This window comes from Eublepharis macularius, chromosome 8, assembly GCF_028583425.1.
Source record: "Eublepharis macularius isolate TG4126 chromosome 8, MPM_Emac_v1.0, whole genome shotgun sequence".
Classification (NCBI taxonomy): domain Eukaryota; kingdom Metazoa; phylum Chordata; class Lepidosauria; order Squamata; family Eublepharidae; genus Eublepharis; species Eublepharis macularius.
The window spans coordinates 136,749,997-136,775,345 of record NC_072797.1 but is presented as its reverse complement, the minus strand read 5'-3'; the positions used below and the strand labels follow the sequence as shown (position 1 = coordinate 136,775,345).

General features: G+C 45.1%; 1 protein-coding gene across 2 annotated transcripts; it reads left to right on the top strand.

Annotated features, from left to right (window-relative positions):
• Positions 1-832: 832 nt before the first annotated feature.
• Positions 833-20,911, top strand: CLTA (clathrin light chain A). 2 transcript variants are annotated; one of them, XM_054986314.1, is made up of 6 exons: positions 833-1,209; positions 11,722-11,759; positions 12,659-12,776; positions 13,788-13,899; positions 19,311-19,346; positions 20,457-20,911. In XM_054986314.1, exons 1-6 carry the CDS (start codon positions 1,002-1,004, stop codon positions 20,626-20,628), a joined length of 684 nt encoding a protein of 227 aa, XP_054842289.1. In that variant the 5' UTR covers positions 833-1,001; the 3' UTR covers positions 20,629-20,911. The 2 variants fall into 2 exon arrangements, with proteins under 2 accessions (XP_054842289.1, XP_054842290.1); XM_054986315.1 differs by lacking the exon at positions 19,311-19,346 and having other exon boundaries at positions 837-1,209.
• Positions 20,912-25,349: the final 4,438 nt, after the last annotated feature.

The following is a 25,349-nucleotide window of genomic DNA, read 5'->3' as shown; positions in this document are numbered from 1 at the left end:
AGTTTAATAGGGTTTGCTCTCAGGTGTCTCTGCAGCACTGCCTAGTCCTGCAGAGATGTTGGATTAACTGCTGTCTTTCACTTTCAGGCTGGTTCCATCTCACGTTTTCTTCCCTCTGGTCATTGCTTAAGCAGCCATTCATGCAACTTAACAACCTGTGGCTTTTCCACACTGGTTATCTGACCCAAGATCAATGGGAGAGCACTCTTGGGAGGTGATTTTCCCCACAGCGTTGTGCTGCACTTCTGCACCTTCGTGGTTTCCTATTTGTTTTGTTTTTTCTAAAATCTTTCCTAGACCTCCTTTCGCGTTATGTGGGCAGGAAAATGGGGATTTCCCCTGACCTGGCCACACAGCAGCCATCCCCCCCCCCCGCGCCCATAGCAACCAGAACATTACCTGGGCTGGACCTGGCTGCAGCCACTGTAAAATTTGCTCAGGCTGGGGTCAGGGCAAGAGTATCCAAGATCATTTACATGATTTTTACCAGTGTTTTATATCTGTTTTATTATATGTATTTATATGTTGCTAGACCTGCATAACTCTGGCCAGCATTTCACTGCTCGCGTCCCGCCGAGAAGAGAACCCTCCGGGGCAGCCCGCGCCAAGCCACGCCCTCTCCCTCCCTCCTTCTCTGCGCTCCGGGGAAGGGGGCGGAGCGCGCGCTGATTGGCCACAGCGCTTCATCGGCTGGTGAGGGAGGGAGACGAGCGCGGAGGTCACGTGGAAGGGGAGCCTCTGGCCGGTGCGCGGTAAAACCCGCCTTTCCTGGTCGACGATTGGCTCGCGGACGCCCCCTCTCTTCGTTTGATTGGCGGACGCGCGCCGTCGCGCCGAGCGCTTTCCGGGGCCGTGAGGGGAAAAGCTCGACGTGCCGCGAGAGCCGCTGGCCGAGGCCGGAAGTCGCCGCTGCTTGGGTGCCCGTTGCACGGCTGGTTCCGCCTCGCCTCCTCCGCCCGCGGCCGTTGCTTCGGTTGACCCCGCCCTCTTCCCTCGCGCCCATGGCCGAGTTCGATCTCTTCGGCGCGCCTCAGCCGGCGGGCAACGGCGCGCTGGGCGGCGGCGGCGGCGGCGAGGAGGACCCGGCCGCCGCCTTCCTGGCCCAGCAGGAGAACGAGATCGCCGGCATCGAGAACGACGAAGGCTACAACATCCTGGAGAACGGCGAGGTGCCGGCCGGGCTGCAGGGCCCCGAGGGGGTCTCCGCGGGTGAGGCTCGGCGCGGTCACGCGGACGGGCGCGCCTTTTCGCGAGACGGGGCGTGGGCGCGCCTCCTGGGCCCGAGAGGCAGGCCGGCCGGCCAGGCCCTGGCCCGGGGTTTCTCGCCTCCGGCCTCGGCTGCGTGGCCCAGCGGAAGGAGGCGGCGGCGCTCGCTGGAGGCCAGGGGGAGGGCAGCCCTTCCGCGGCAGGGCTTTTGCGCCCGGCCGGTTACCCTCATGGGTTACCTTTCCCCTTGCAGGGCGTTATGAAGGTAGCAGAGAGACTGGTGAATAAAGGCACGTCTGCACAGGCTAAGGAAATGCCCCTTTAGCAGAGCCCTGATGTGCAGAAAGGGCCGTTGAAGCTTTTTACGGGACGGAGCCAAGCAGCATCGCCTGATACCTGCTGCACATTGGACTGATACTAAAGGGGCAGCTAGAAGGACCAGTTTAGAACCGGAGAGCGAGGGGAAATGCCTTCGCTCGCCAACTCTCTGTGCAGCAAGCTGTGGAAGAAAGCCCAGCAGCAGAGCCTGTAAACAGGAGCAGTTGTCTAGTCTCATTCCGCCCTTCATTTTATCCGCTTGGTCTCTTGCCTTTGTAAATAAGGCCTGAATGCAGCCGGATGCCTGCATAGGCTTCTGAGGCGGTAGATTGGGCTGTGCTGCTTTATCTTGCTTATTTATCCCTATAGTTCCTGTCAGTTTTCTCCAACCCCACCCTTTCCCACATTTTATGAGATTGCCTGTATCCATTTAAGGAAAAGGGTGTCTCCAATAGGAATTAACTTCTTGCATCTGATGAAGGCTTTATCTTGTAGCCCAGTATTTGGTCTCCAGACAAGGAATCCTTCAGGGAATGTTTAAGTGGGATGTGAAGGAGGTGACTGTTGTAATAACTTTAGTGCACGTGATCAGATGTTTGTATTGTCTCTGATCCTTATACAGCAACCCTATAAGGTAGGCCACTCTCACTTGGGTAAGTCACTTGAATGCTGGGTGTGATCCTCCTTTGCTGTGAGGAGAGATGAGGCTGAGAGAAGAGGCTTGCTTAAGGGCTCTTAGTGGGTTAGTAGTTGAGACATGAGATCAGAAAGAGGGGCTACCTGGGTCCAGGCTCTTAGCTTCTTGCAACACTAGATACTGTATCTGTTACATCGCAATTCTCACGTTCACCTCTCACTGTAAAATAATCCTGTTTAGACTTTGAAAAAAAATGATGACATTCTTGGTTCCTCCCAGTTTCTGTAGCTTTTCAGACAGGCCGGGCTCTTTAGTTTCACCTTGTCTTTCTCTCTAGACAACAGAATAACCGTGCAATCCTAAGTAGACCTACACCCTTCTAAGACCATTGACTTCAATGGACTCAGAAGGGTGTAGCTCTGTTTAGGATTGCATTGTATGTCTTGTGGTTTCCTGTTTGCTTGCTTTGGTCACACAAAACAGACACCTGGTAACTCATCCATAATGACATGGTGATTTGAGTGGATTAAGACCTGAGTTGTGCTTCAGATGGAAGAGACTCCATGTTCACTGTGCTGATATGCCTAAGATTACCTGTGCAGCTCTGCAGTTGTGGGTTGGAGCATATGCTATATTCTTATTGGAATGATTGAACCATCCCCTTTGCTTAAAATACTGATCATCATCTCATCGAGATAGTTTAATTTTGTGAATGATTCACAGCGGTTTGGGACTTGATGCCCTGTACAAAAGTAGGTCAGTTTGCTTCTCTAGGTGAGAAGCTTCTCCTGTTTGCACTTGGGACACATTTGTATATAATAATGGCATTTGGAATACCTGGGGAAGGGACTGTAGCTCACTGACAGAGCACCTGTATTGCATACAGAAGTCTCAGGTTCAATCCTCAGCTTCTCTAAGGGTCAGGTAGCAGGTGATGTGAAGAAGCCAACCTGAGACACTAGGCAATACTTACCTTGGTGGACCAGTAGCCTTTCAGTGTAATGTAGCTTTGTGTGTCTTATATGACTGCAAAACAGATTGGGACTGACTATGTCAGTCAAATAAACTGGGTTAGTACTGTGGTTCTCAATATTCTGGGCCTTCACTCAGGCTGCAAGTTCTTACCCTCCTTTCTATTGCAAAAATATACATGGTGGCTTGCATCAGGAGGGGAAAAAGGGAATAAAAACGCTAACTCAAACTGTTACGGAGACTCTTCGTGCATACAGCAGGCCTTTCTTAGTGAGTAACCACTGCAATCTTAGGTGTCTCCTCCCTTAAGCACTTAGGAAGGCATTTCATAAAAATAAATTATGGGCACTGGGAGAAGTGAAAGATCTATTCTGCAAAGACGGTTTTGCCAGAACAGGAAACGTGAGACACTGATGCTTCCTGTTTGTTCACACCGTATCATTGAGGCTGCTCTTGTGCAGGGTTGCATTGCAGTCACTTGGGTGTTTTGTGTAAACTTATATGTGCTCTCAGGAAACTATTATTAGGACAAGATAATATTTGTGTGGCTTGTAAGCTGTCATTAAAAGTGCACAAGCAAATATGTATGGCCTGTTTCCACACATGCTGAAACACTGGACCTTAACTGTTAATTCTGTACTGCCCACTAATTCACAACTGTCAGGTCTTGCCAGGTATTTTCCCCAAGCACTTCACTGCATCACTCAAGTGTATGAATTAAAGTTACTTTATTAAAGAAGAATACCAGTATCAAGATGGTCAGACAGGATCATTGGCTGAAGTGACACAAGGTGGCAAAGCAAGATTAATTATAGGGCAAACTCCCCACCCCCAATGGGAAAGAAAGTCCGTTAGGATTTTGGCGCGCTGAGTCAAGGAGCCAGGAGAGGGGAGGAGGGAAGGGAAGAGGTCTGCTCAGTCTCTTAGGAGGTTGGTGCTGTCTCTGCTGGAACTTCAAGGCCACGTTCTCAGGCCGGCCAGGAAATGGTAACCAAAATACCCGCAAGATTAGCAGCCAGGCAGCAAAACAGGTTTCCTCTGCATGTTCTCAGAGGTACACTACACAGTGCACCAAGAAATTCATAACACATGGCAGATATGCTGGAGGCGTATCTGACAACAGCATCATCATTGATTCCCCCCAGCCTGCATAGGACTTAAAACCAGCATTCCAGGCAAGAGAGCTTTGTTTATATGGATAGATATATAACTTTTCAGTAATGCTTTACTAACACAGTGGAGTCTTTTGGGAAGTCACTTGGCAGAACTTTACACAAGGAGACCTTTGCACCTGTTGGCCACCTGCCAATTCCAATTCCTTTTTTTGTGAGTCATGTTTTTAAGTGTTTGGGGGAGAAACTGGCATTTTATCCCTGGAACAGAGTGAGCAATATAATGTCTTTCAGAAATAATTTCAACTTATGGGCTGCTTCAGATTCTCCCCTCCCTTTCTGAGTGCCTCCCAAGGTTTATAGGTTGTCTCCTGTGGCCCCAATTAAGTACTGTACTAAAACACAGACTGTTGAGGAGGCAACCCTTGATTCTCAGATTTTCAAATCCTGGTGTGAAGACCAAAGAACAAGACGTGGCATGTTACTCCCCTTAAAAGAAAAATTGTGTCTTATTATAAATGTAGAAATGTTTAATTTTTGACCTGTGCAAGGGACTGCCTAAATACAAGGATTTCCAAGGCTGGTTTCAGGTTTTGCCATCTTGTCTGACTGCAACCCTTCAGCTGCATCATGCTTGGAATATGGCTAAACTCTCCTTGGGCCAGGGTTCACTGGACAAAATACTTTTTTTTTCTTTGAGTAAACATGCATAGGATTGGGCTGCATGTCTTAAGTTCACCATCAGGCTTTAAAACTACTATACAAACTATCGTCAGAAATAAAGTAACTGAAAAGCTGCAATCCTGAGCACACGTCCGAATGAGAAAATCATGTTGAAGCTGGAACTTACTTCCAAGTATATATAATTGCTGCCTTCCATGTAGATTCATATGAGCTATCTAGACTAGTGATTCTGTAATTTGATTTTTCAGATGTGACTCCAGTGTTCCATGGATGTTAAATACAGTCTTTCCAGAAAAGTGCATAATTTCATTCTTTTACTTCACCTGTAATAATTCAAAATCCTTTAAAGTAAAAATGGGTTTTCCAGTTCTTTGGGGATTGTATATATATGAAATCTGAATAGGCTTAAGTTCTGGGGAAGAGTAGCTTATTTCTAAATACTTGGGAATATTGATATCAGTTCTTTGAATGAGTCTCATTTTGGCATATTTAACGGTTCCATGCTATGCATTTATTTCTCAGTTCCAGAAAAGCTGAATGCAGGCTTTTTCTTCAAGAAAAGTGGTTTTCAGAAACACATTTCAGAAACTGGAATCAGTGAGGCCCACTTTGAAAAGGAAATACTATATTAGCAGCATAGCTCTTTGGGCCAGAGTTGTCTTAGACCACTTTGATCTGGGAAATAGTCCTCCCGTATTCAAGTTTCTCTCATCCTCTTACTGTGGGGCAGATAAGAAATACTAAAATTCCTCTGTGCAAACTAGAATAGTAAAGAACTCAGTCAGATTGTTCAGTGTGTTTTTGACAATTGTAAATATCCTTCCTGCAAACCCTGTTGGTGATAATAAAAGTAAAATAAGAGAACAAAATAACATTCCCAACAGTATTAACTATTAGACAGTTGGTATTTAAATGACAATAATAGTAGACTTGGTAGTTCTCTTTAGGGGAAGGTATTCTACAGCTACTAAGAACTTTGTGTGCTGTCCTCTTCTGAGTTCAGATAAGGAATCTCCAGGGCATCTTAAAATATGGGGAGAGTACACAATGGAGTATCATGGTCAGCAAAAGCAGATGTAGAGATTTGTATGCATGTAATTCTTTTTTTATCATGACCCCCCCCCCCCCAGTTCTTCACATCTATCAGTACTAGAGTGGTTTTAAAACTGTTCCAGCAATTTCTGGGATTTTTTAGTGAGATGAGCTGCAGTATGCCTTCATTACAATGCAGGTATTTCCCTAAAATAGACCGTTGTAGGGAACTATTGTCCTGTGTTTTGAATTATATGTTCATATGATGTGGGGCAACCATGTGAGTCCAGAGGCCCTGACAGTGCTTAACATGAACTGAATGTACCCCTTAGAACATGCTCCCAAATCCTCTGCCCCATGCAGGCTTTTCTTGACAAGTAGGATACGGAAATGCTTCCCTGAAGGTGGCTTTCTTGAAAGCTTATTCCAGTTAATATTGAAGTTGCATTCTGTGGCCTCGGCTTGCAAAGGGTACAGTAACTTTTGTATGCTGAAGCTTAACATTCCAGTGCAACTTGACATTTCGATCCACGTGTTGCCTTTGCATGCCTGTGTCCAGGGCTTCCCAGTTTCGTTCTCCGAGGTGAGTATTCCTCTCTCCTCTGCTGATTGGGGAACGCCAGGCTTCTTCCCAGGCTGGGGATGGTCCCTGCATTTCAGAGGTGCTTTGAGTGCTTTTTGAAACACAGCAACAGCCTAGGCCTGCCCCTTCCCATAGCCGAGGACACAGATATGCTTGGCAACAGTGGCCTGCCAAAAGTGCGCTCACCTGCTTGTATTGATCATTTGCTGCTTAAGTGAGGGCGAAAGCCAATTTACTAAAGCTCTGTGTGATCACCTGAGGGCTATTCATACCTACCATGGGGGCTACTTATCTTTATTACTGTGTTATATGCGACTTTGAGTCTGTTGTTTGTTTTGTTAAATGAAGATGACTTGCTTGCTATGAGCCAAGCTACAAGAGATAAATTACACAAGGAGGAGCACGTGAAGGGAGTCCCAATGTTAGCTGGGAAGTTGAGTTTTAAAAGAGATCAGAAGGCTTTGTTAACTTCCCCTCTCTACAGAGCCAGGGAGGTCACTGCTCAGAGGGTTTGTTAATTTCCTCTTTGCCTCCAGGAAGGCTCTGTCAGTTTCACTTCCCCTTTTAAGCAGATCTCCCTGGCTCTGAGCAGTGATCTCCCTGGCTCTGTAGAGAGGGGAAATTGACAAGGTCTTCCCATCTCTTTTAAAACTCAGCTTCCCGGCTAACATTGCGACTCCCTTCATGTGCGCCTCTTCATGTAATTCGTCTCTTGTAGCTTAGCTCAATGACTGCAAAAATTGCTTGTTGCTAGAGGAAGGTTTTTTTAAAAGTCTGGGTTGCTTTTATATATTGATATACAGCAGATTTATAATTTAAATTCTTCCATATTAAAATAAGAGGTCCTGACAGTCTTTCTTCACTTTGGGCTTAAGCTAGAAGTTTAATTGATGGTGTTAGGTCTGTGATGCATCTACATTCTGTACAGCAGTCCAATTTCTTGCTTAATGCTTTGCCTGCACATGACTAGTTAATTTTGCTAGCTGTTTTTTTTTTTTTTTTTGCACTCTTGTTAATTTTAAGCCCTTAAGCAGAGAGAGCAACTGGGGGTTTCTGGATTTACTTTTTATAAGTCTAACCTTCTGACCTGTTTTCTTCAATTGGCTGATAGTCTTGAAATGTGTAGTGTGTTCCAAACTCTCTTTACTCAGTTTTAATAAAAGCTGATATTTTGGTGGCAGTTGTAGTTCCTTAGCTGCCTCCTTGGAACTAAATAACAATGTGGGGGAAATTACATAGTAAAAACGACATGCTGGGTTAGGAGTGGGAGTCTCTGCCAAGACGCTGGGAGTATACTGTAAGAATGCCAATGACTCATGCTCAGCAGTTCTCAGCAAGGTGCAAAGCAGTGTGGCAGCGCTTCGCTGGAAAGGTGGTGTGGAGAAAGAAATATAGATCTTGAGAGCGTATTAAAATTCTCTGGTGATGGATCCTGAAATCTGTCTAAACTGGAGTATATTTATCATTCACCTTCCCCCCCCCCCCCCACACACACATTAGACCTTTCAGATAAGGATTCCAGTATTTCCCCTGTAACCTCTCTAAATGTTCTTTATTGATCAGAGACGTGGAGAATATGTGCCTCTACTCCCATCTAAAATGTCTTGATATACAAGGCTCCATATGGAGCCCTGTGCAGTCTAACTTTTGACAATTTTCTCCCCAAGAGGGTGTGGAGAAGAAAATCATATGATTTAGGCTTCTGTATGGAGCGCTTATGTCGTGCAACTTTAGGAAGACAGCAGACTCGTAGGTAAGTGTTAGAACTGTGTTTGATTTCTAACTCTTGCTTTCTAGGACTGATACCCCCTCACTTCTTTACACAACATCCTGCCCCCAAAACTATTGTTTTGGGCATGCTAAATATCAAGTACTTTAAAAATGCAGTAAATGCAGTTCATGTTTCTGGATTATATGACCAGCCTGATCTCGGGAGTCCTACACTCAGGAGCCTGGCTGCGTGTAATGCGATTGTCACCCACCCCTCACGTGTCAAGTGTATTCTGGATTGCCACTGGAATGCCTCTTGGCCCTGCCCTTCTGCCAGGGAGCTTGAAGCAACTTTTAGTTCCCCTGGCGGCTGTCAGGGAGATCAAGCTGAGAGACAGTATCCCAGCTAAGACTGCCCAACAAGCTGGTTAGCAAAGCCTGGATATGAATGCTAGCCTCTGTGCCGTGATGGCCCTGGCTCTAAACCACCGCTACTTGACCTCTTTTGAGAACAGCTCTGTGGTGATGAGATAGTTACAGTTACAATAATGTTAAGGATGGAATTCAACCCTTGCGCAAAGAGGAGATGGTGCAAGTGGATCTTCCCTGCATCTCCCAACCCCCTGTCCAGTTTTGCCACCTGGGTTATGGGGGCTGCAGTAGTTTCCTTTCCTCACTGCCACCGCTAAGGCTGGGTGGCACTGCCCACATGGGTCCCCCTAAACTTCAGCAAGGAGTTGGGCCTCCTATTGCTGGGGGGAGATAGGAAAGATCCTGTTTGAGCTTCTTCTAATGGCAGCCCCTGTGGCATCCACCTCCCTCTGACTCCTAAATCTTTGCGTTGGCACTCAGATGGAAAGAAAAATGGTCAAGATTTGTAGTATACTTTTATTTCACTCTTCCTCTAAGGGTCTCCGGGTGGGGTATGGGCTCTCATGCCCTGTTATTCCAGCAATGCTTTGAGGTCGGTTAGACTGAGATGGTACAACTGGCCTAAAGTCAGCCAGTGAGTAGGGAGGGATCTGAACTTGGTCTGCTATATCTGATTCTCTAACACTACACAACTCTGGCTCCCTGCTCTCCCAATTGATCCTGAAGCCCATGAGATGAAAGGGCAGAGGAGGTATTTTGAACCGCACCTTGCACAAGTCTGTTCTTTTAGTCTAGTCTTCATGGTGGAATCAGTCCCCAGGTGGCGGCTGGTCCCATCTCCAAGAGTGCCAGTTTTCAAGTGCCTTTGAATCTGGATGCAAAGTATAGCTAGCTAAGCCACTGGGCTACTTGATGGGCATTCTCCCCCCCCCCCAAAGAATCCACAAGGTTTGAGTATACTGAATACTAAAGCCTTCCATCTTTTAGGTGGCTCGCTAAAGGATTTTTGCCCTTTGTGTATTGCCAGGCCAGGTTAGAACAGCTCAGTGCAGGGAGGAAGTGTCATCTCTGAGCAGGCCTTCCCTTTTGGTGTTCTTTCTCCTATTTGGCAGAAGGTGCTTGCAAAACCAAAAGTCCACCAGTTTTATTACACCACTGCTTACGTAATTACTTTCTAAGCTTAGCTTCACAGATATAGCTGTGCAGCTGTTCTGTTGTCCTAGAGGCTTCATCAGGGATGCCGTGGCAGGAATATTCCCTCCTCCCCCTCCCCCCATTTTGAGGTTACATAATGTTCAATGAGCAAGATTCGGGTCCAGTAGCACCTTAATGAGCAACTAGATTTCCAGGGTATAAGTTTTCAAGAGTCAGGCTCCCTTTGTCAGATATATAACAAGTTCTCCCAAATTACTAAGTGCTGAGAAAGATTGAGAAAGGTTGAGGTGGTGGTGGAAGATTGCAACTAATTATATTTTAAGTAAGCCTTTTCATAGTCTCCTTTTTATGACTTGTCTGACTAATTTACACATGTGGCGCAACCCACTTCAGGTCATCCGATGTCTGGACTCAGACGTGGAAGCTGAAAGGAGCGGGTTTTCTAGACTGCCTTCTTATCAGGCCATTGAATCATTGTAGTTGTATTTTCAAAACTGGCATTCATGAGGGCTCAAGCAAAAGGGCCACGTGTGAGCTTCATGTTGCAAGTTATCGACACTTAACATAGCGTATAAAAACTTACAGATCTGTGTTTCTTCCTGCTAGGTAGTTTGGGGGAGGCAAATATGCAGAGCCAGACAAATGGCAAACCACCTCTGATAGTATCTTGCCTTGAAAACCCCAGCGGGGGTCACCATAAGTCATCTATGACTTGATGGCACTTTCTACCACCAAATAGTGAAGATGCAGGTGATCTCCCACATCTGCACATTTTACATCTTCCTCCCATCACTGAACTTGCACCATTTCTTCTCAGCCCTGGTGATCAGCTGTTGTAGTCTCTACAGGCATTGTGCCTCAGGGCTGCTTGCTTTGGGCAGATGAAACTATGTCTTTCAGGCATTCTTGTATCTGACAGACGTTTTCCGTAACACAAGAAATTGAGTGCAATATCGTAGCTGGGCACTGTCTCCTTTCCAGTCCTGGCCATATACTAGTATAGAATCAGGATAAGCAACAGTTACTTTGACTGATGGTTAATTATTTAGGCACTTAAGCTGCGCTGATAAAATATATATGATGTCAGGAATTGTATCACTGTTTAGTAATACAATTCCTGGTGTCATATATGTTTGTGTTGGTTTGGAGCCATATATGTATCAAGGTATATAAAGAAGATTGTTCTTAGCCTAGCAAATGGTGCTTCATTTCTTTGAGTATACATGGGGGACCTTTGAGATGTGGAAGGGGGAGGTCCTGTCCTTCACTTCCCACTCCCTTGCTGGGCTGCCTGCTTGCTGAGCCACTACCAATGGCTTCCTGGGTCATGAGGCAGATTAGCAGTGGATCTAGCTCTCTCCTTTGCCTGGCACAAGAGGCAGCAGCTCTCGCACACTCTTTCTGTCCTGCTCCCTCTAACCTCTTTGGCGGCGGCGGCAACACCCAGTTATGCTCCCTTACCTGGTTTGCACAAGGATCGACAATATTCCTTTCTTGTAGGGGGATTTAAATCCCCCTCCTCCTTTAGGTTTCACATTGTTCTGCAACTGTGGGTGGTTCCCGAAGTCTGTAGAAGATCTCCCCCTATTTGCTCCTGTCCCCACTCTCTGAGGTTTTTCTATCCGCATGAGGGCTAGGTTCAGAATTAGATTTGTGGTTAAGCATGATAACATTCAAAGTGCTTGGCAACTCTTGTCTTGGTAATCCCCTTTGTTAATGCAGTAAAGTAGGTCAGATTATCCTCAGGTTGTAAGTAGTCAGCTTGTTTACGGTGCCTGAACTTGAAATATGGGGACTTTCTGTCCCACATTCTTGGCCACTGGGCTTGTACCAGTGCTTAAAGGCCACATTGAGGATTTCTTAAGCCTACGTGTGTCCAACTCAAAACAAAACCTCAGTCTTTCAGTTCCTTGCTAACGTAGATCATTCTCATCTTACAGATGCAGTTGATGGAGTGACAAATGGTGATATCTACCAGGTAAAAGGAAATAAAAATGATGCTAAGGGCATTGTAGAAAATGTAATTAAATCAGCCAGTTTGTTTTTAATTCTGCTTTGCATGCTAAATTTGTCTTTTTTGTTGTAACCTTTCTTGGATTCTTTGGGGGTAGGGTAGGACAGAAATGTGTAGAATAAGTAAATCGGGCATCTTTCAGAAGCAGGCATGCACATGTTGGGGCCAGCTGGTAATGTAAAGTTCAGGTCAGCAACTAAATTAAGAGTCTTGGCTGAAGGGCCAGGCAGAAAGAGCCCTCTAACCCCTTCTCTTCCGAATGTGAAAAATGGAGGCACTCTGTATGGTACAGATCAGGTTGGCATACATGTCTGTTCCCCTTTATATGTTTGCAACAACCTGGGAGGTATACTGAAGGGAGAGTAGAGGCTGCCTGAAGGAAAATGTCCTTTTCCTTTGATAGAAGCATTTCATGGATTGGGGATGAACAAAATTGTTTTTAGAGATGTCAGATTTTGAAAACATGGGGGAACTTCTTTTTATGGGGAAGGGGATGTAACTTTGGGGGGAAATGGAAATGCACAGTACTTCCCTATCAAACCTAAACTACTTTTACTGTATTCACAGCATAAAATACTTTGCTATCATTTAGTTACTGTTTGGAGCATTGATAAAATTTAAAAGTATAAATGTTTTCATTTTCTATGTGAAAAGTTGCACATATAGCCAGTGGTTGAGAAATAGAAACTGCTGCACCATATGCTGCCATAGCACATGTATCTTAAACTCAGGGATCCCAAATTGCATTTCAGTATCGTGAGTATTAAAAATGTGTTTAAATGATTTTGCCTGGAATAGTGCCAATTGAACCAGAGTTCTGCCCATTGATGATTGTAATAGGCTTGCTTCTCTCTGTGATTAAGGAGAGCAATGGTCCAACGGACTGCTATGCTGCTATTTCACATGCCGATCGTCTACAAACAGAACCGGAGAGCATCCGCAAATGGAGAGAAGAACAACTGGAGCGCCTAGAAGTTCTCGGTAAGGAAGAGCAGAGTGCCTGGATCAACATCTAATCTTTAATTAGAGCTGCAGTTACAACTCAACAGGGTGTGGAGGGCCAGCAATAGTAACTGCCACTTGATTTGCAGATGGTGGACCAAGACACAGAGGAGGCTGCTGTTAGCTTTCTCTGATTCACACTTTTATTGCTGAAGACTGGTCCTGGTGCAGTATTAATTGCTTTTATTTTTGTTTAAATTGCCCTTATTGCTCTGTGTATTTACTTTGGAAGCTGCCTCAAGAGTATGATGATCTAGTCTTCTCCCCCCCTCCCCAGGGAGACTAGCACCAGGCACTTCGGCTGAGGCCTCCTTCTTAGCACTGAGTTCACTGACCAGTTGAGGCCTATAGGAAGAATTGGACAGAGCCTATGTTCATACTATGAAGGATATTAAAGAGCCCTAAGTCTGTATCTTGCATAAAAACTGTCCTTGCAGTTTGGGATTCTGGTGGTCTGGGTCTAATGCTTTGTTTATGGCTTCAGGGTCCTGAAGATGTATCTTAAGCTACACATCATCAGGCACAGCAGATTTGGGATTGGGAGCATAGTTTTTGGATTCGTTGGTGGCCCCATCCCAGCAGTGGCCTTCATGAATAGTATTCAGACATCTATGCAGCTTGAAGCATGTTACATTCATGTAGGGAGATGGGACCTTGCTTAGAAGACTTTATGGACAGGGCTGGGTAGACATGGCTCTAAATGAAATGGGGGCTGGGAAGAGAACTAGCAGATTTCCCCCACCTGTTTCTCCTGCGTGGTTTAAGTCAATCCATGGGATAATGCTATTGGATGCTTCTGCTTTTCTGCTCCAAAGGATTCTAACCTCATGACCCTGCCCCATTGGGTAGCAAGTTGGCTGTCTTCTGTCACTCTGGAGATGTTTCACCTTCAAGTAGGGCCATGTCTTTAAAGGCCTGGATTCCTTGCAGATCAGAATCACTTGTAGCCAAATGTATGCTTTTAAACCATGTTCTCACCTATCTTTTCAGATGCAAACTCTCGAAAACAAGAAGCAGAATGGAAAGAGAAGGCAATAAAAGAATTAGAGGAATGGTATGCGAGACAAGATGAACAGCTACAGAAAACAAAAGCTAACAATAGGTAAGGAGTTTGTGCCTTCTTGGGATTAACTAAAATGTGGTAGAAGATTAGCTGTTGAATGGTTGGTTTTCTCTCAAGTACAGAGACTGGTGCAGGTGGCTTCTTGCAAGCTGATTTAAATTGGTGGCTGCTCTGGAAATGCACATCCTTTCTTTTCCCTTCTCTGGTGTAATTTATCCTTTTGCCTTATGAGGAAAACCGTGGCTGAACATCTGCATTGATGTAGCCATGAATAATTCTCTCTAGGGTTCCACTTTAACCCTGAATTTCTAGTTCTGTTCTGTTTGTGTAGTATTACTCAATGGAGGGAGGTAAGCTTGTGTTAGAGGGAAGATGAGAAGCACAAACGTGTATTCTCAAGGCTGGCTACAGACGTCTCTGTCACTGTATGCTGGAGAGCAGGATTGTATCTACACCAGAACAAGGTGGTACTTAAGTGGGCTCCAGTCCCTAAAAAGTTTGTGTCAGAATAAAAAACTTGATCTGTTGCTGAACAAACATATGCACAGTCTTGGGGCAATTTAAAGACTAATGCAGTTACCCCTCTGGAATTAAGTCTTGTCTAAATCCTTAGGAGTGATTCCAGGAAACAGATAAGGGCTAAGGAAATCTAGTGTCATCTGCTAACTTCTGTTAGTTTCTCCTCTATTAATATGTAATAGGGAAGGGGCTGTGGCTAAGTGGTGGAGTGTCTGTTTGGTATGCAGAAAGGCCCAGGTTCAGTCTCCAGCATTTCCTGTTACAAGGATAATGGCAGGGCTTTTTTTCAAGGGGAACGCGGTGGAACGGAGTTCTGGAACCTCTTGGAAGTACTTGGTAATAGTGCTTGAAAGTAATATTATTTCAAAGAATCCTGGGTATTTTTTCCTCATTTCCCTCTTGAGAGTTCCACCACCTCTTTTCCCAGAAAAAACCCCTGGATAATGGTAATAGGTGATATGGAAAGAGTTCTGTCGGAGACCCTGGAGAGCCATGACTGTTAAGAGCAGAAGATACTGACCTTGATGGACCAAAGGTCTGATATATTGAACTAGTAACAAAGCCCATTGTGGGCAAAAAAATACAATGGGCTCTAGAAAGGGGAGGGTGGGCAATGCTACCTGCTCCACACCTGATTCTGGCAGGTTGAAGGGGGGCAGGCATTGCCACCTGCTCTGCTCCTGATCCCTGTAGTGCAAATAGAGTAAAACTCCCAGGAGAAAAAAAGGCACACTCTTACAAATTATCAAAAAGTATTTTCAAAGTGCAATGTGCTACTAGTTTGTGACAATTATACAACAGTGCAAATCAACAATTCCACATATGTATGAATGACCAAACCGGCAAAGAACAGAGTCCCAAAATAGAGTCTCTCTCCATGGGTATGTAAACAATATTGTATATTCTTTTGTCTTTTTGTTCTCCTTGTTAGCAGCGAAAAGCAGAACGGATGGAAAACAGATCCATGCCCAATTCAATTCTATGCCCTATCTGGGGCCGGCTCATAAGCTCAGATTTCGTCTGTCACTTCCTCAGGGGCATTGTTTTCTGCTGTAGTCCTAATGGAGACATTCATATTTCCAGAAACCCGGATAGTGGCGGCTGTACATTCTCTCACGCGCCAACTCTTATTTGCACTACAGAACTGTTACGGGAGAAGCCATTGTACTCATCCCTGCTTCTGATCCCGGCTGGGTGAAGGCAGGGGGCGGGCATTGCCACCTGCTCTGCTTCTGATCCCAGCTGGGTGACAGGGGGCTGGCATTGCCACCTGCTCTGCTTCTGATCCCAGCTGGGTGAAGGGGGTGGGCTGGCATTGCCACCTGCTCTGTTCCTGATCCCAGCTGGGTGAAGGGGGTGGGCTGGCATTGCCACCTGCTCTGTTCCTGATCCCAGCTGGGTGAAGGCGGAGGGTGGACATTGCCACCTGCTCTGTGCCTGATCCCAGCCTGGGCTTCCTGCCGTGGCGTGCTCTCTGGAGAGACGGGCTGCCTTGTCTGGTCTTCCCTGCATGGCAGCACCCTCTGGTGACGCACAAGGTTAGGAAGTGAGTCGTCTGGAACACACTTAGCCTTTTATATAGTAGGCTGTGTTCAGTATGAAAAGTTAGTAACTGGAGCTACTTCATAAAGTATCCTACTCCTGTTGAGAAGTAATACCAGAGAATTGCAACTCTCTGCTTTAAGTAAACATAACAAAATGAGTGTCTGATCCTCAACTTTGTCTAAATAGCCTGCTCCTGGACTATTTTAATGATTTTTTAAAAAATTATTATTGATTTTATGTTTTTGTGATTTTAATGTATTTTTTAATGTTAGCTGCCCTGAGCCCATCTGTGGGGAGGGCGGGGTATAAATCGAATAAAATAAATAAACTGTATACTAAAATTATGACCTGCTAAGCTCTGGTTTTTGCCACACTTGGAAAGATCGGGAAAGGGAAAGGGCGGCCTGGGACCTGATGGTTTAGTAAAATACTAAACTCAGGAGATCAGAATTCAAGTTCAGTAGCACCTTAAAGATCAACATAATTTCCGTGGGTGTAAGTTTTTCTGAGTCCAAGCTCACCTCCTCAGTGAATTGGGAGTTGCTCTTCCATTTAAATGGAACTCGTGAAGCAGTGTACCTGAAGTATTACAAGCTAGGGCTCGAGCATACATTTTACCTGCCTTATTTGTTGGGTTTCCCACGCGGGTGATAATGTTTGAATACTGATGAAACTCGTAGACCTTCGTGGAATTGTGAGACTCTCTTAAAAGTAACAGCCACACATTGGAATGCACGGTAATAACATGTTTTCTTGCTTTATTTAGTTTATCTGGAAGGGGATTTCTTCTTAGCCATTTAACTTTGTATCATCTGGTTTACATATTCGGTTGTAATAGTTGTATTTTATTATGACTCATATCTCACCCCAGCCGTTGAATTCTTAAAAAGGAAAGTAAGCCCATGCCAAAGTGGCCAAAAATTATATTTTCCTTGTCATGTTTGTTTAAAAGTTAGCCCTACTGAGCAATTGTGCTTAGAACTGCAGCCTATGGTAATGTGCAGAGGCAAGACAGTAAAATGGCTGCAGCTGGGAAACCCATGAGATCTGCATTGTCTGCTTTATTTCAGTAAACCTGTGTCCTTCTCTCTAATATTTGAGCCAATTGGGTAGGTAGAATATCTGTTGAAGTAAAGGATTCTTCCATCCTTCAGTCACTGATAATTGCTGTACACTCCAGACAGGAAATCAAAGCTGCTTCTTACTTGGCTAATTTCCATGTAGTACTATAGCTATGAAGCTTGCGATAAACTCAAACTGCTAGGAGACAGGACATGGCTACGGCACCACCTGGGTCCCTTTTTATCTAGTGTCCTGCAGTTCACTCATGGGTGCAAGGATAATGGTGACTGCTTATAATCATGGTTAGCAAATTTGAAAGCTAGACTCATGAATCTTTGGCTGTTTTTTGTCTGCCTGCTCTCAGAGCAATTTCCCCCTTCCCTCTCAGCATTAACCATGGCCACAGATGTATATTCTAGCAATGTAAACCAGGTGTTCTCATAACCATGATTACCGTCTCTGGCTCACAGGTGTAGATGGAGAGGAGGGAAGAATTGCACTGGAGGGATGGGGTAGGAATGCAGTTTTTATGTAGAGTTGTCAGTAAGCCTGGAGAAATTTCCCTGTCCCTTTAATAGAGGCTCAGTGTATGGAAATGAACTGCTGGTGATTTTATGGATAAGGGAGTAAGTAGCATTCCATTAAATCTCTGTTAAAAGTTCTCCAAGCATTTGGCTAGTTTATTTTTATGTGGCTTGCTTCCAGTTTGCAATAGAACTTTTCAAGGAACCAACATCACATTTGCAGTGTTCCCTAACAACATAGCTTGGTGACTTACCTTTTTTTCTTAAAGCTAGTTTTCTTGCCTGGGAATGCATCTTAAAATCTTTCTGGTACAATCTGACTTGTTGCCTGCTTGACATGTGAAACCTTAACACTACTTCTGCTGTGTTTCCCGTTGCTCATTCTTCTTTTTTTTTCCCCCTGCCTGCTTGCCGCCTCTATGGACCACTTGCTACCTAGGGTGGCAGATGAAGCTTTCTACAAACAGCCCTCCGCTGAAGTGATCGGTTATGTGTATGTTGCCTAAGTACTGCTCACTTGTCTGGTCCATGATCCGTCAAATTCCGTTCATGTTTCTGACCTGTATGGCTTGCTGGGGGCAGGATCCCAAGATAAGCATATATTGTACAGATGGGGGTTCTCTCCATCATAGTGAATTTCAAGAAAGCATTTTCCAAGATATGGAATTGCATACAAATTTCATCCACAATAAGAAGTGTTGGTGTAGTGAAGGGATCTTGACGCTTGAGGGGGTCAGTTAGGGGCTTGCAGCCTGCATGAATAAAAACCTGTGACACTAGATATTTCCAATTTTAATCACAGTATGCGAAAGAAAGAAAAACACTTTAAAAGTTGGGCTGTGTGAGATTTCACTTTTACATGTTAGGGCTCCCTTTTGGCTTTTGAATTTGATCATAGTTCCAAATGACTCATAATGGGATTGGGATTGTGTAGCAATATACACTTCTGGTCCCCAGAGTGGACTAGTGAATAGTGTGTAGTCCCTCTAGGCTGTCAAAACATAGTGGTAGAAACAGACTTGCTTCTTGCTGCTGGAAGCAAGAGGGTCTGTCCAAAAGGAGCTCCCCTGTCCCAAGGCCCATTGCAGAGGAAATGCTGTATTCAGGGAATTCAGAATGGGGAAAAATACAGTTGGGATTGTCTGAAATGGCTTAAGAAGTTGAATGTCTAGAAGCGGAGAGATCAGCTTGGCCACGGTCCCCCTTTTTTGATTCCCATTGATCGGATACTACCTTGTGGTGGTCAAAAATCTTGCAGTGGCTTGGGGGCGGGGGGGGCGGTGTAGAAGTACTCCTCCTCTTGCAGGAAAAAGTCTCTCTCTGATCTTACATTTCCTGTTCCATGGCCTGTCTCTGTGCTTCTGGGAGGGATATGTGGTGCCAGCTGGCGAGGCCGGTGGTTCTTGCATGCCTGTGTCTGTTCTTACACAACTGGGTGGGGCCTTGTAGGCCAAGGGAACTGGTATTAAAGCTTCCCTGTGCAAGCAGGATCTTGTTTAGGTCGTGGCCAACCAGGATTTGTGAAATGCTGGATTTACAGGTGGTGTTTGTCCTTCTTGTCATTGGAGTGGATGCTGAGACACTCCCAAGTGACTATTTCCTGTAAGGGGTGGGTGGGATGCGACCTACAGTTCAGCAGCTGCAAAATAAAATGGGCAGCATGTGCCCCGAATGTAGACAGTGCTATGAAGTGCATGTCTGGTCAGCTTGACTCACCATCTGCATTATGCTCATTTTCATCTTCTATATCTGACTTAAACTCTCCTTTGTTTTGTTTCTTTTCTTCTCTCCACCTTTAAGCACAAACATAAACCATCCTTGCTACAGCCTAGAACAGTTAAGTAACCTCTTCACTGCCCCTTAAGTGTCTCGTCACATGAAACAGCAGTGTTGTAGTGATCCTCATCAGTCGTGTTTGTAAAAATACAATCATCCTTTGTGACCGGTGCTTAAACTTCATGAGATCATCCTCATTGCTTTTTCTGTACAGCTTGTCGGCGTAGACGCAGGCTGCCATCCCTCCTGTCCCCCGGCCTCGTTAGGGGTGCTTACAGCTTCTGCGCTTGTGTGGGGATGGGGCCTCGCTCCATGCTTTGATTAGCCCTTCCAAAGTTACTCCTGTGCTTGAGCAATATTGTTGGCAGCACACCGGTGCCGAAAGGATAACGTGGATGCTTTTTCAAGATGCCCACAGAGCGCCTTGTTCCCAGATGAAGTAGAGAAGCCCCTGTTATCCTTTTGAGTTTGACCTCCCATTGATTTCTCTGCTGCAGCCTAGACAGCACATGTCCATAGCGCATATGAGCATGAGGGCTGTGTCTGAAAAAGCTTGTCTGCTTCTCCGCCACGTTGGAAATCATTGCCACAGTCTCACATGAGGGCTTGCAGGCCTCTGAAGGGAGCTTTTAAAAGTAACGCCCGTCCCTGGCTCATGTCTTCCAGTCTGGATGGTTAGTTTCTGCTTTATCAAGATTCTTACCTTGTGTCCTATACAGATACTTGAGGGTGAGGTGACAAAGAACGAGCATGCCTGAATAATGTGCATGGTTTTCATACTGGGATATGCTGATGGAGGCCTCTGTGGTAATTCAAATCCCTTGCTGTATAACCCTCCAGCGTCTGCATAGGGCATTTTCAGGCTGTTTTCAGGCTCTCGGAAGTAACTTTGACATTCTGTTTATGTGCCACAGGCCAAGTGAGGTTCTACTTAAACAAAACACCTGTATTCCACCATTTTGCATAGCTCAAGTGATCCCGGCTGCTGTTACTACCACCTCCCCCATGAGGAAGCTGTGGGTTAGAGGGTCTGGGAAGTCTAGAAAAAACGTCTTGATTTTTTTCCGGCATGAGACTTTTTTTAATAAAAGGAAGCACGGGAGCTCTCTGGGTTGGGCCGGGGGGGAAGGAACCTTACTGAAACTGAACATGGTGTTGCATTGCTTTTAGGGCAGCTGAAGAAGCCTTTGTGAATGATGTGGATGAATCCTCCCCGGGCACCGAGTGGGAACGTGTGGCTCGGCTCTGTGACTTTAATCCCAAGTCAAGCAAGCAGGCGAAGGACGTGTCCCGCATGCGCTCCGTGTTGATTTCGCTGAAGCAGGCTCCATTGGTTCGCTGAAAGGGAAGATAAAAGCACATGCGACACTACAAATGCAATACCTTTACTCAGAGAAGCTGTGTTTGCAGTAATTCGATTAATTATGTTTCAATGTTCTTTTGGACCAAACCTCATGATGTATTTAGAGTTTGATCATTGTTTTGTGATTGCATGTTCTTCTCTCCAAACGAGTCCTTCCAGTGTTCCAACTGAGAGGAAACTTCCAGAAGTGTAATCTCAGTGTACTCATGCATTGAGATTTCATTTTCAGCTGTAATGATATTAAAGGTCTGTTTAAACAGCTCTTCTTTTGTGTGGACCTAAATAAAAAAGCAACTTTCCCCCATAAAAGATTGCAGTCATATTACTGTGCTAGTATGTTCCAAGTTGGCCTGTACACTTGTCAATATGAAATTTCCTCCTTGTTAAGGGATTCCTGAGATGGTTCAGTTTCATAGATGATGCTTTGAAGACAGCTTTGTTCTAATAGCTTATCTTGTAGTTGTATTGATTTGTCCCTACATCTACCTCCAGAACAAATCTCTTTATGCCCCAATCAATGCATGCTTATTTGCCCCTGTCTGTTCTGTTGTCAGTACTAGAGACTTCTTCCTTATAGCTGTAGCTTCAGCAGGAGAGGCTCTAGCGGCTAGAGTAAGTCTAGCCATTTAGTAAGGCAGATGGCTGAGGGATTATGACACACCCACCTACATCTGCTAGCTTAATTTGGAGCTGGGTTTTTCCCCTGCTGGTACAGGGGAGCATAAAATGCAAACAAAACCAATAATCAGCCCGTGGATTTACAGGAGATAGATATTAAATGTGAAGGGAAATTAGTGTCTCCTTCATGTGTATGGTTGAACAAGAGCCACAAAGGGGAATTTTTCCCGAAGCTTCGGCCAGCACAGCCATTTGATGGTGAAATGCCACCTGGGCAGTTTCCCCTAAACCTGTAGGTAGTGAGGCTTGTGTTTTAACTTCTCTTCAGGGGAGTTCAGGTGCTTCTGCTGCTCTTTAGAGACAAGGTGAATCAAACTCAGTGGAGCAGTGAATGTTGTTTCCGTGTGTCATACTAAGACTTGGAAGACCTGGGTTCAGATATCCACCTGGCTTTGAAGTACTCTGGATGATCATGTGCCCTTAACGCTCAGCCTAGTATTTCTCTCAATATTCTTGGGATGAAAAAAGCTATCCAGTTCTCATGTTGCATTCACTGAGGAAGCAGAGTGGTTCTGTACTGGCGTCTCTCCTCTTGTGCCCCAGAATCTTCAGTCTAGATAATGGTGGGTAGGAGGGAAAGGTCTCCCAGAAGTGGCTGTGGAGTGCCTTCTAGTTCCTTCAATCCACTTGAAATATAGGGTGGCTGGGGCTGACCAAGTCTTTGTGCAGGTTTTCAAGGGGATTGCTGCTGTTTCCTTTGGTCTGATGAGAATATTCCTGCAGCTCCCTCATGGGCTGTGTCCCGTAGCTTACCTAGCAGCCATTTTGCCATTAAAAGGGAATGGGGCAATGCAGCTGTGTTGGAGCACCACCATGAAGAATGGAGCATCTAGTGCTTCCCAAGATGTTTGCTACTAGAAGTCTGCCACTAGTGGAGTGACTCTGGCCTCTCATAAACCGTCTTTCTCCCCTAATGAGGAAGCAAACTGCACCCAGGATTCCATAACTAGATCTCTGCCTGAAATAGTCCCCAAGCCATCCCTGGCGGTGCGCTTCTTTCTAGGCTCTGTGTCCTCCTCCTCCTCCTCCTCCTCCTCCCTGCCCTGCTTGCAGGGCCAGCTGGGAACTGCATCACAGGAAGGCCAAAATGCTGCATGAGGCGCCTGTATGTATTTCCCCCTTAACTTGGACAAGCTGAGAGCAAGGCCAAGCCAATGTGCTACTGGGAGTCATCCTGCTACAGCTCCTCTTCACCCAAATGTGAAGATTTAGGCTCAGATCATGAGGAAGTGATGGAATGGGGGGATGGCGGAAGTTTCTGTTCAGCCGTCTGTTGGGGAGAATGGCAGGTGTCTGGGAAGAACTAAGCTCTTTTCTACTAGTTTCTTCCAGGATTTTCAGCCTCTTTATAACTGAAGCCATCTTGGATCAGTCCTGGAGCACCCTATAAAGCTCTGAGTCTACTTACAAGCACCACTGCCAAATTCATGGGCCTCTGGTTATGCAAACACCTGCAGGCAGTTCAGCTCTACCAACCGCTGCTTCTATGGGTAAAGCCTGTCCAAGTTCACCATAGTCTAGTATGGCGAACTAGTTTCTTAGGCAGGACACGCCCTTCACAGGTACAGTATAGCATACCTACAGCTCTAAAACTGAAGTGTAGATGCCAATTGAAATTTGTGTTCCTACTCCTTGGGGAGCGAGCTTTGTGGTGAATCCCATGATATGCTACTATCAAGACAAAAGGTTAAAGGCTGCATTCCCATTCATAATCGGGGTTATAAATAATACAAAATACTGTGGCTGAGAAAGGAAGGACCCCTCCTCCCCATGCTCTTCAGTATTACTAGAACTGAATGCAACAGAATTTTGCACAAAAGGGTGCTTATGATCCTGGCTTACCTATGGGAATGGTTCCCAGACCATCCTATCATTTGAAAATTGTTTCTAGAGCTATCCCTTCATTCGTATAGCTGGTCTTCTCCAGACCTTGAAAAACACCCCTCTATCCTAGCCCCTTTCAACCATCTACTGGGACACTTGGAAATCAAAGGGTTGTATCATTGCTGCAGAAGTTCTATATTTGCTTGATGTTCTTCACAATTTTCAAAAATAGTGAACTTAACAGCCATCCTCAACTTGCAGTACCTCCAACACAGGAAATTCCATACGGAGAGCTGAGCTACTGCATAGAGGCAATTTCCTGGCTTCAAGGAGCTCTCATATAAGCTTCATGGGTGTGTTCTAGTATTCTGGCACGCTGAATGTTCTCCGTTTCTTTACCAGGGCAGGTGTTACCAGTACAGAGTCCTTCCCTTTTGGCTGGTTTTAGTTACAATGTTCATGTTCCCAAAACTCATGGGGTTGCATCTAAGGATTTCCTTCTGCTAAGTAAGGAGTCTTGCTTCAGAAAAAGTTTATTCCACAGAAGGCAGAGTCTGTTGGAACAATACTAACGATTTATATACCGCCCTTCAGGACAACTTAATGCCCACTCAGAGCGGTTTACAAAGTGTTGTTATTACCCCCACAACAATCACCCTGTGAGGTGGGTGGGGCTGAGAGAGCTCCAGAGAACTGTGACTTGCCCAAGGTCACCCAGCTGGCTTCAAGTGGAGGAGTGGGGAATCAAACCCGGCTCTCCAGATTCCTCATTTAGGAATGAGGAATCTCAAGACTCCTCATTTAGCAGGAAAAAAGTTATGGGATTCAACCTAAGCTGTCTCTGGTGGATCAACTCATGCTTTGCATGATTGTCTGTTTCTACTGGACAGCCTTATCCTGACAGTTACCAAGATCACAGTGAGTTGTTACAGCAAATGGCTGCCTCATCAGAGAATAACAGTTGCTACAGCCACCCCCCCACCGCCCTTGCTAGGGAGTAATTACTGATAAAAGGCAGTTATACTTGGCAATTATACTGTGGCTTGCTCTAGGAAAAAGATGTCTAACAAAGTGTGAGGGTTCCTTGAGAGCAAATATAGTTTATAGCTAAAAACAAACCAAAACACCAGAGTTCCAATTCCAAGAGCGGGTTATCATATTTGCAATGCTTATCTGCTAGTGACACAATTTAAAGGGAGACTCCGTGGATGGAAGTCCAAGTACAAGCCATAAGAGGCACCCTGCCTCTCATACAGGCAAAATGGATAATCAAGTAGATAATACCTTATTTGAATGTAGGTTGTTGCTTACAACTGTGATCTCAAACTTCAAAACCAGTTTTAGCTCATTCTGGGCAAATAAGTGGGTGTACTTACAATGTTTGAATCCTTAAATTGGGGGGAGGGGGTTGTGAGACTAATACTGGTCACTTTTAAATCCAGACAAGAATGATCACTGTACAATACTATGTAGTGTAACCCTGATAACTTGATCCAAATCTACATATTTGAATTTTGCTTAGGAACTTAGGTTAAAATGACCTTTATTTCTCGTCATATGATGGAATTTTGACTTAAACAGTTTAACAATACAGAGTGTTTATTGTTTAACTTTCTTAATTGAGGTCCTGCTGAAGCTTTCTGCTTGCTCTGTTTTTAAATGATTTAATTGTAAGAAATCATTATTTTCATTGTACTTGGTATCTATCAAACTCTTTAGTAAAATGTTTGAAATTTAGAAGTGGTCTGATTTGTGTCTGGAAGTATTCGTAGAGGTCTGATCTATTGGAAGGGTATTGCTGCACCCTGAAAAATTAGTATTTTAAAGAAGCAAAGTTCACAATAATGAAGACATCCCCCCTCTCCGCCACGAACATGAGAGAAATATTAGAAAATGGCAACTGAGTCTGTTCTAGTAATTCAAGCAATTTTTTTATCTTTATTAGTGCTCAGCAGCACTGTAAGAAATATCTTCTCATAACATCAGATAAGACTATGAAGAAAAAACATGCCTATAAAAGAGTAACTATGACACTCTCAACACCTTACGCTCTGGTTGCTGGGGCAGCCAATAGTAGACTGTTGCCTCCATGTGGGCCTGCTGGTAACGTCCGCCAAGAGATGGTGGGCGGCTAAGTGTGGTCTGGCTGCACCCATCCCCTCCGACTTGGTATTTACCAACGGGGTCCGGGGGCTGCT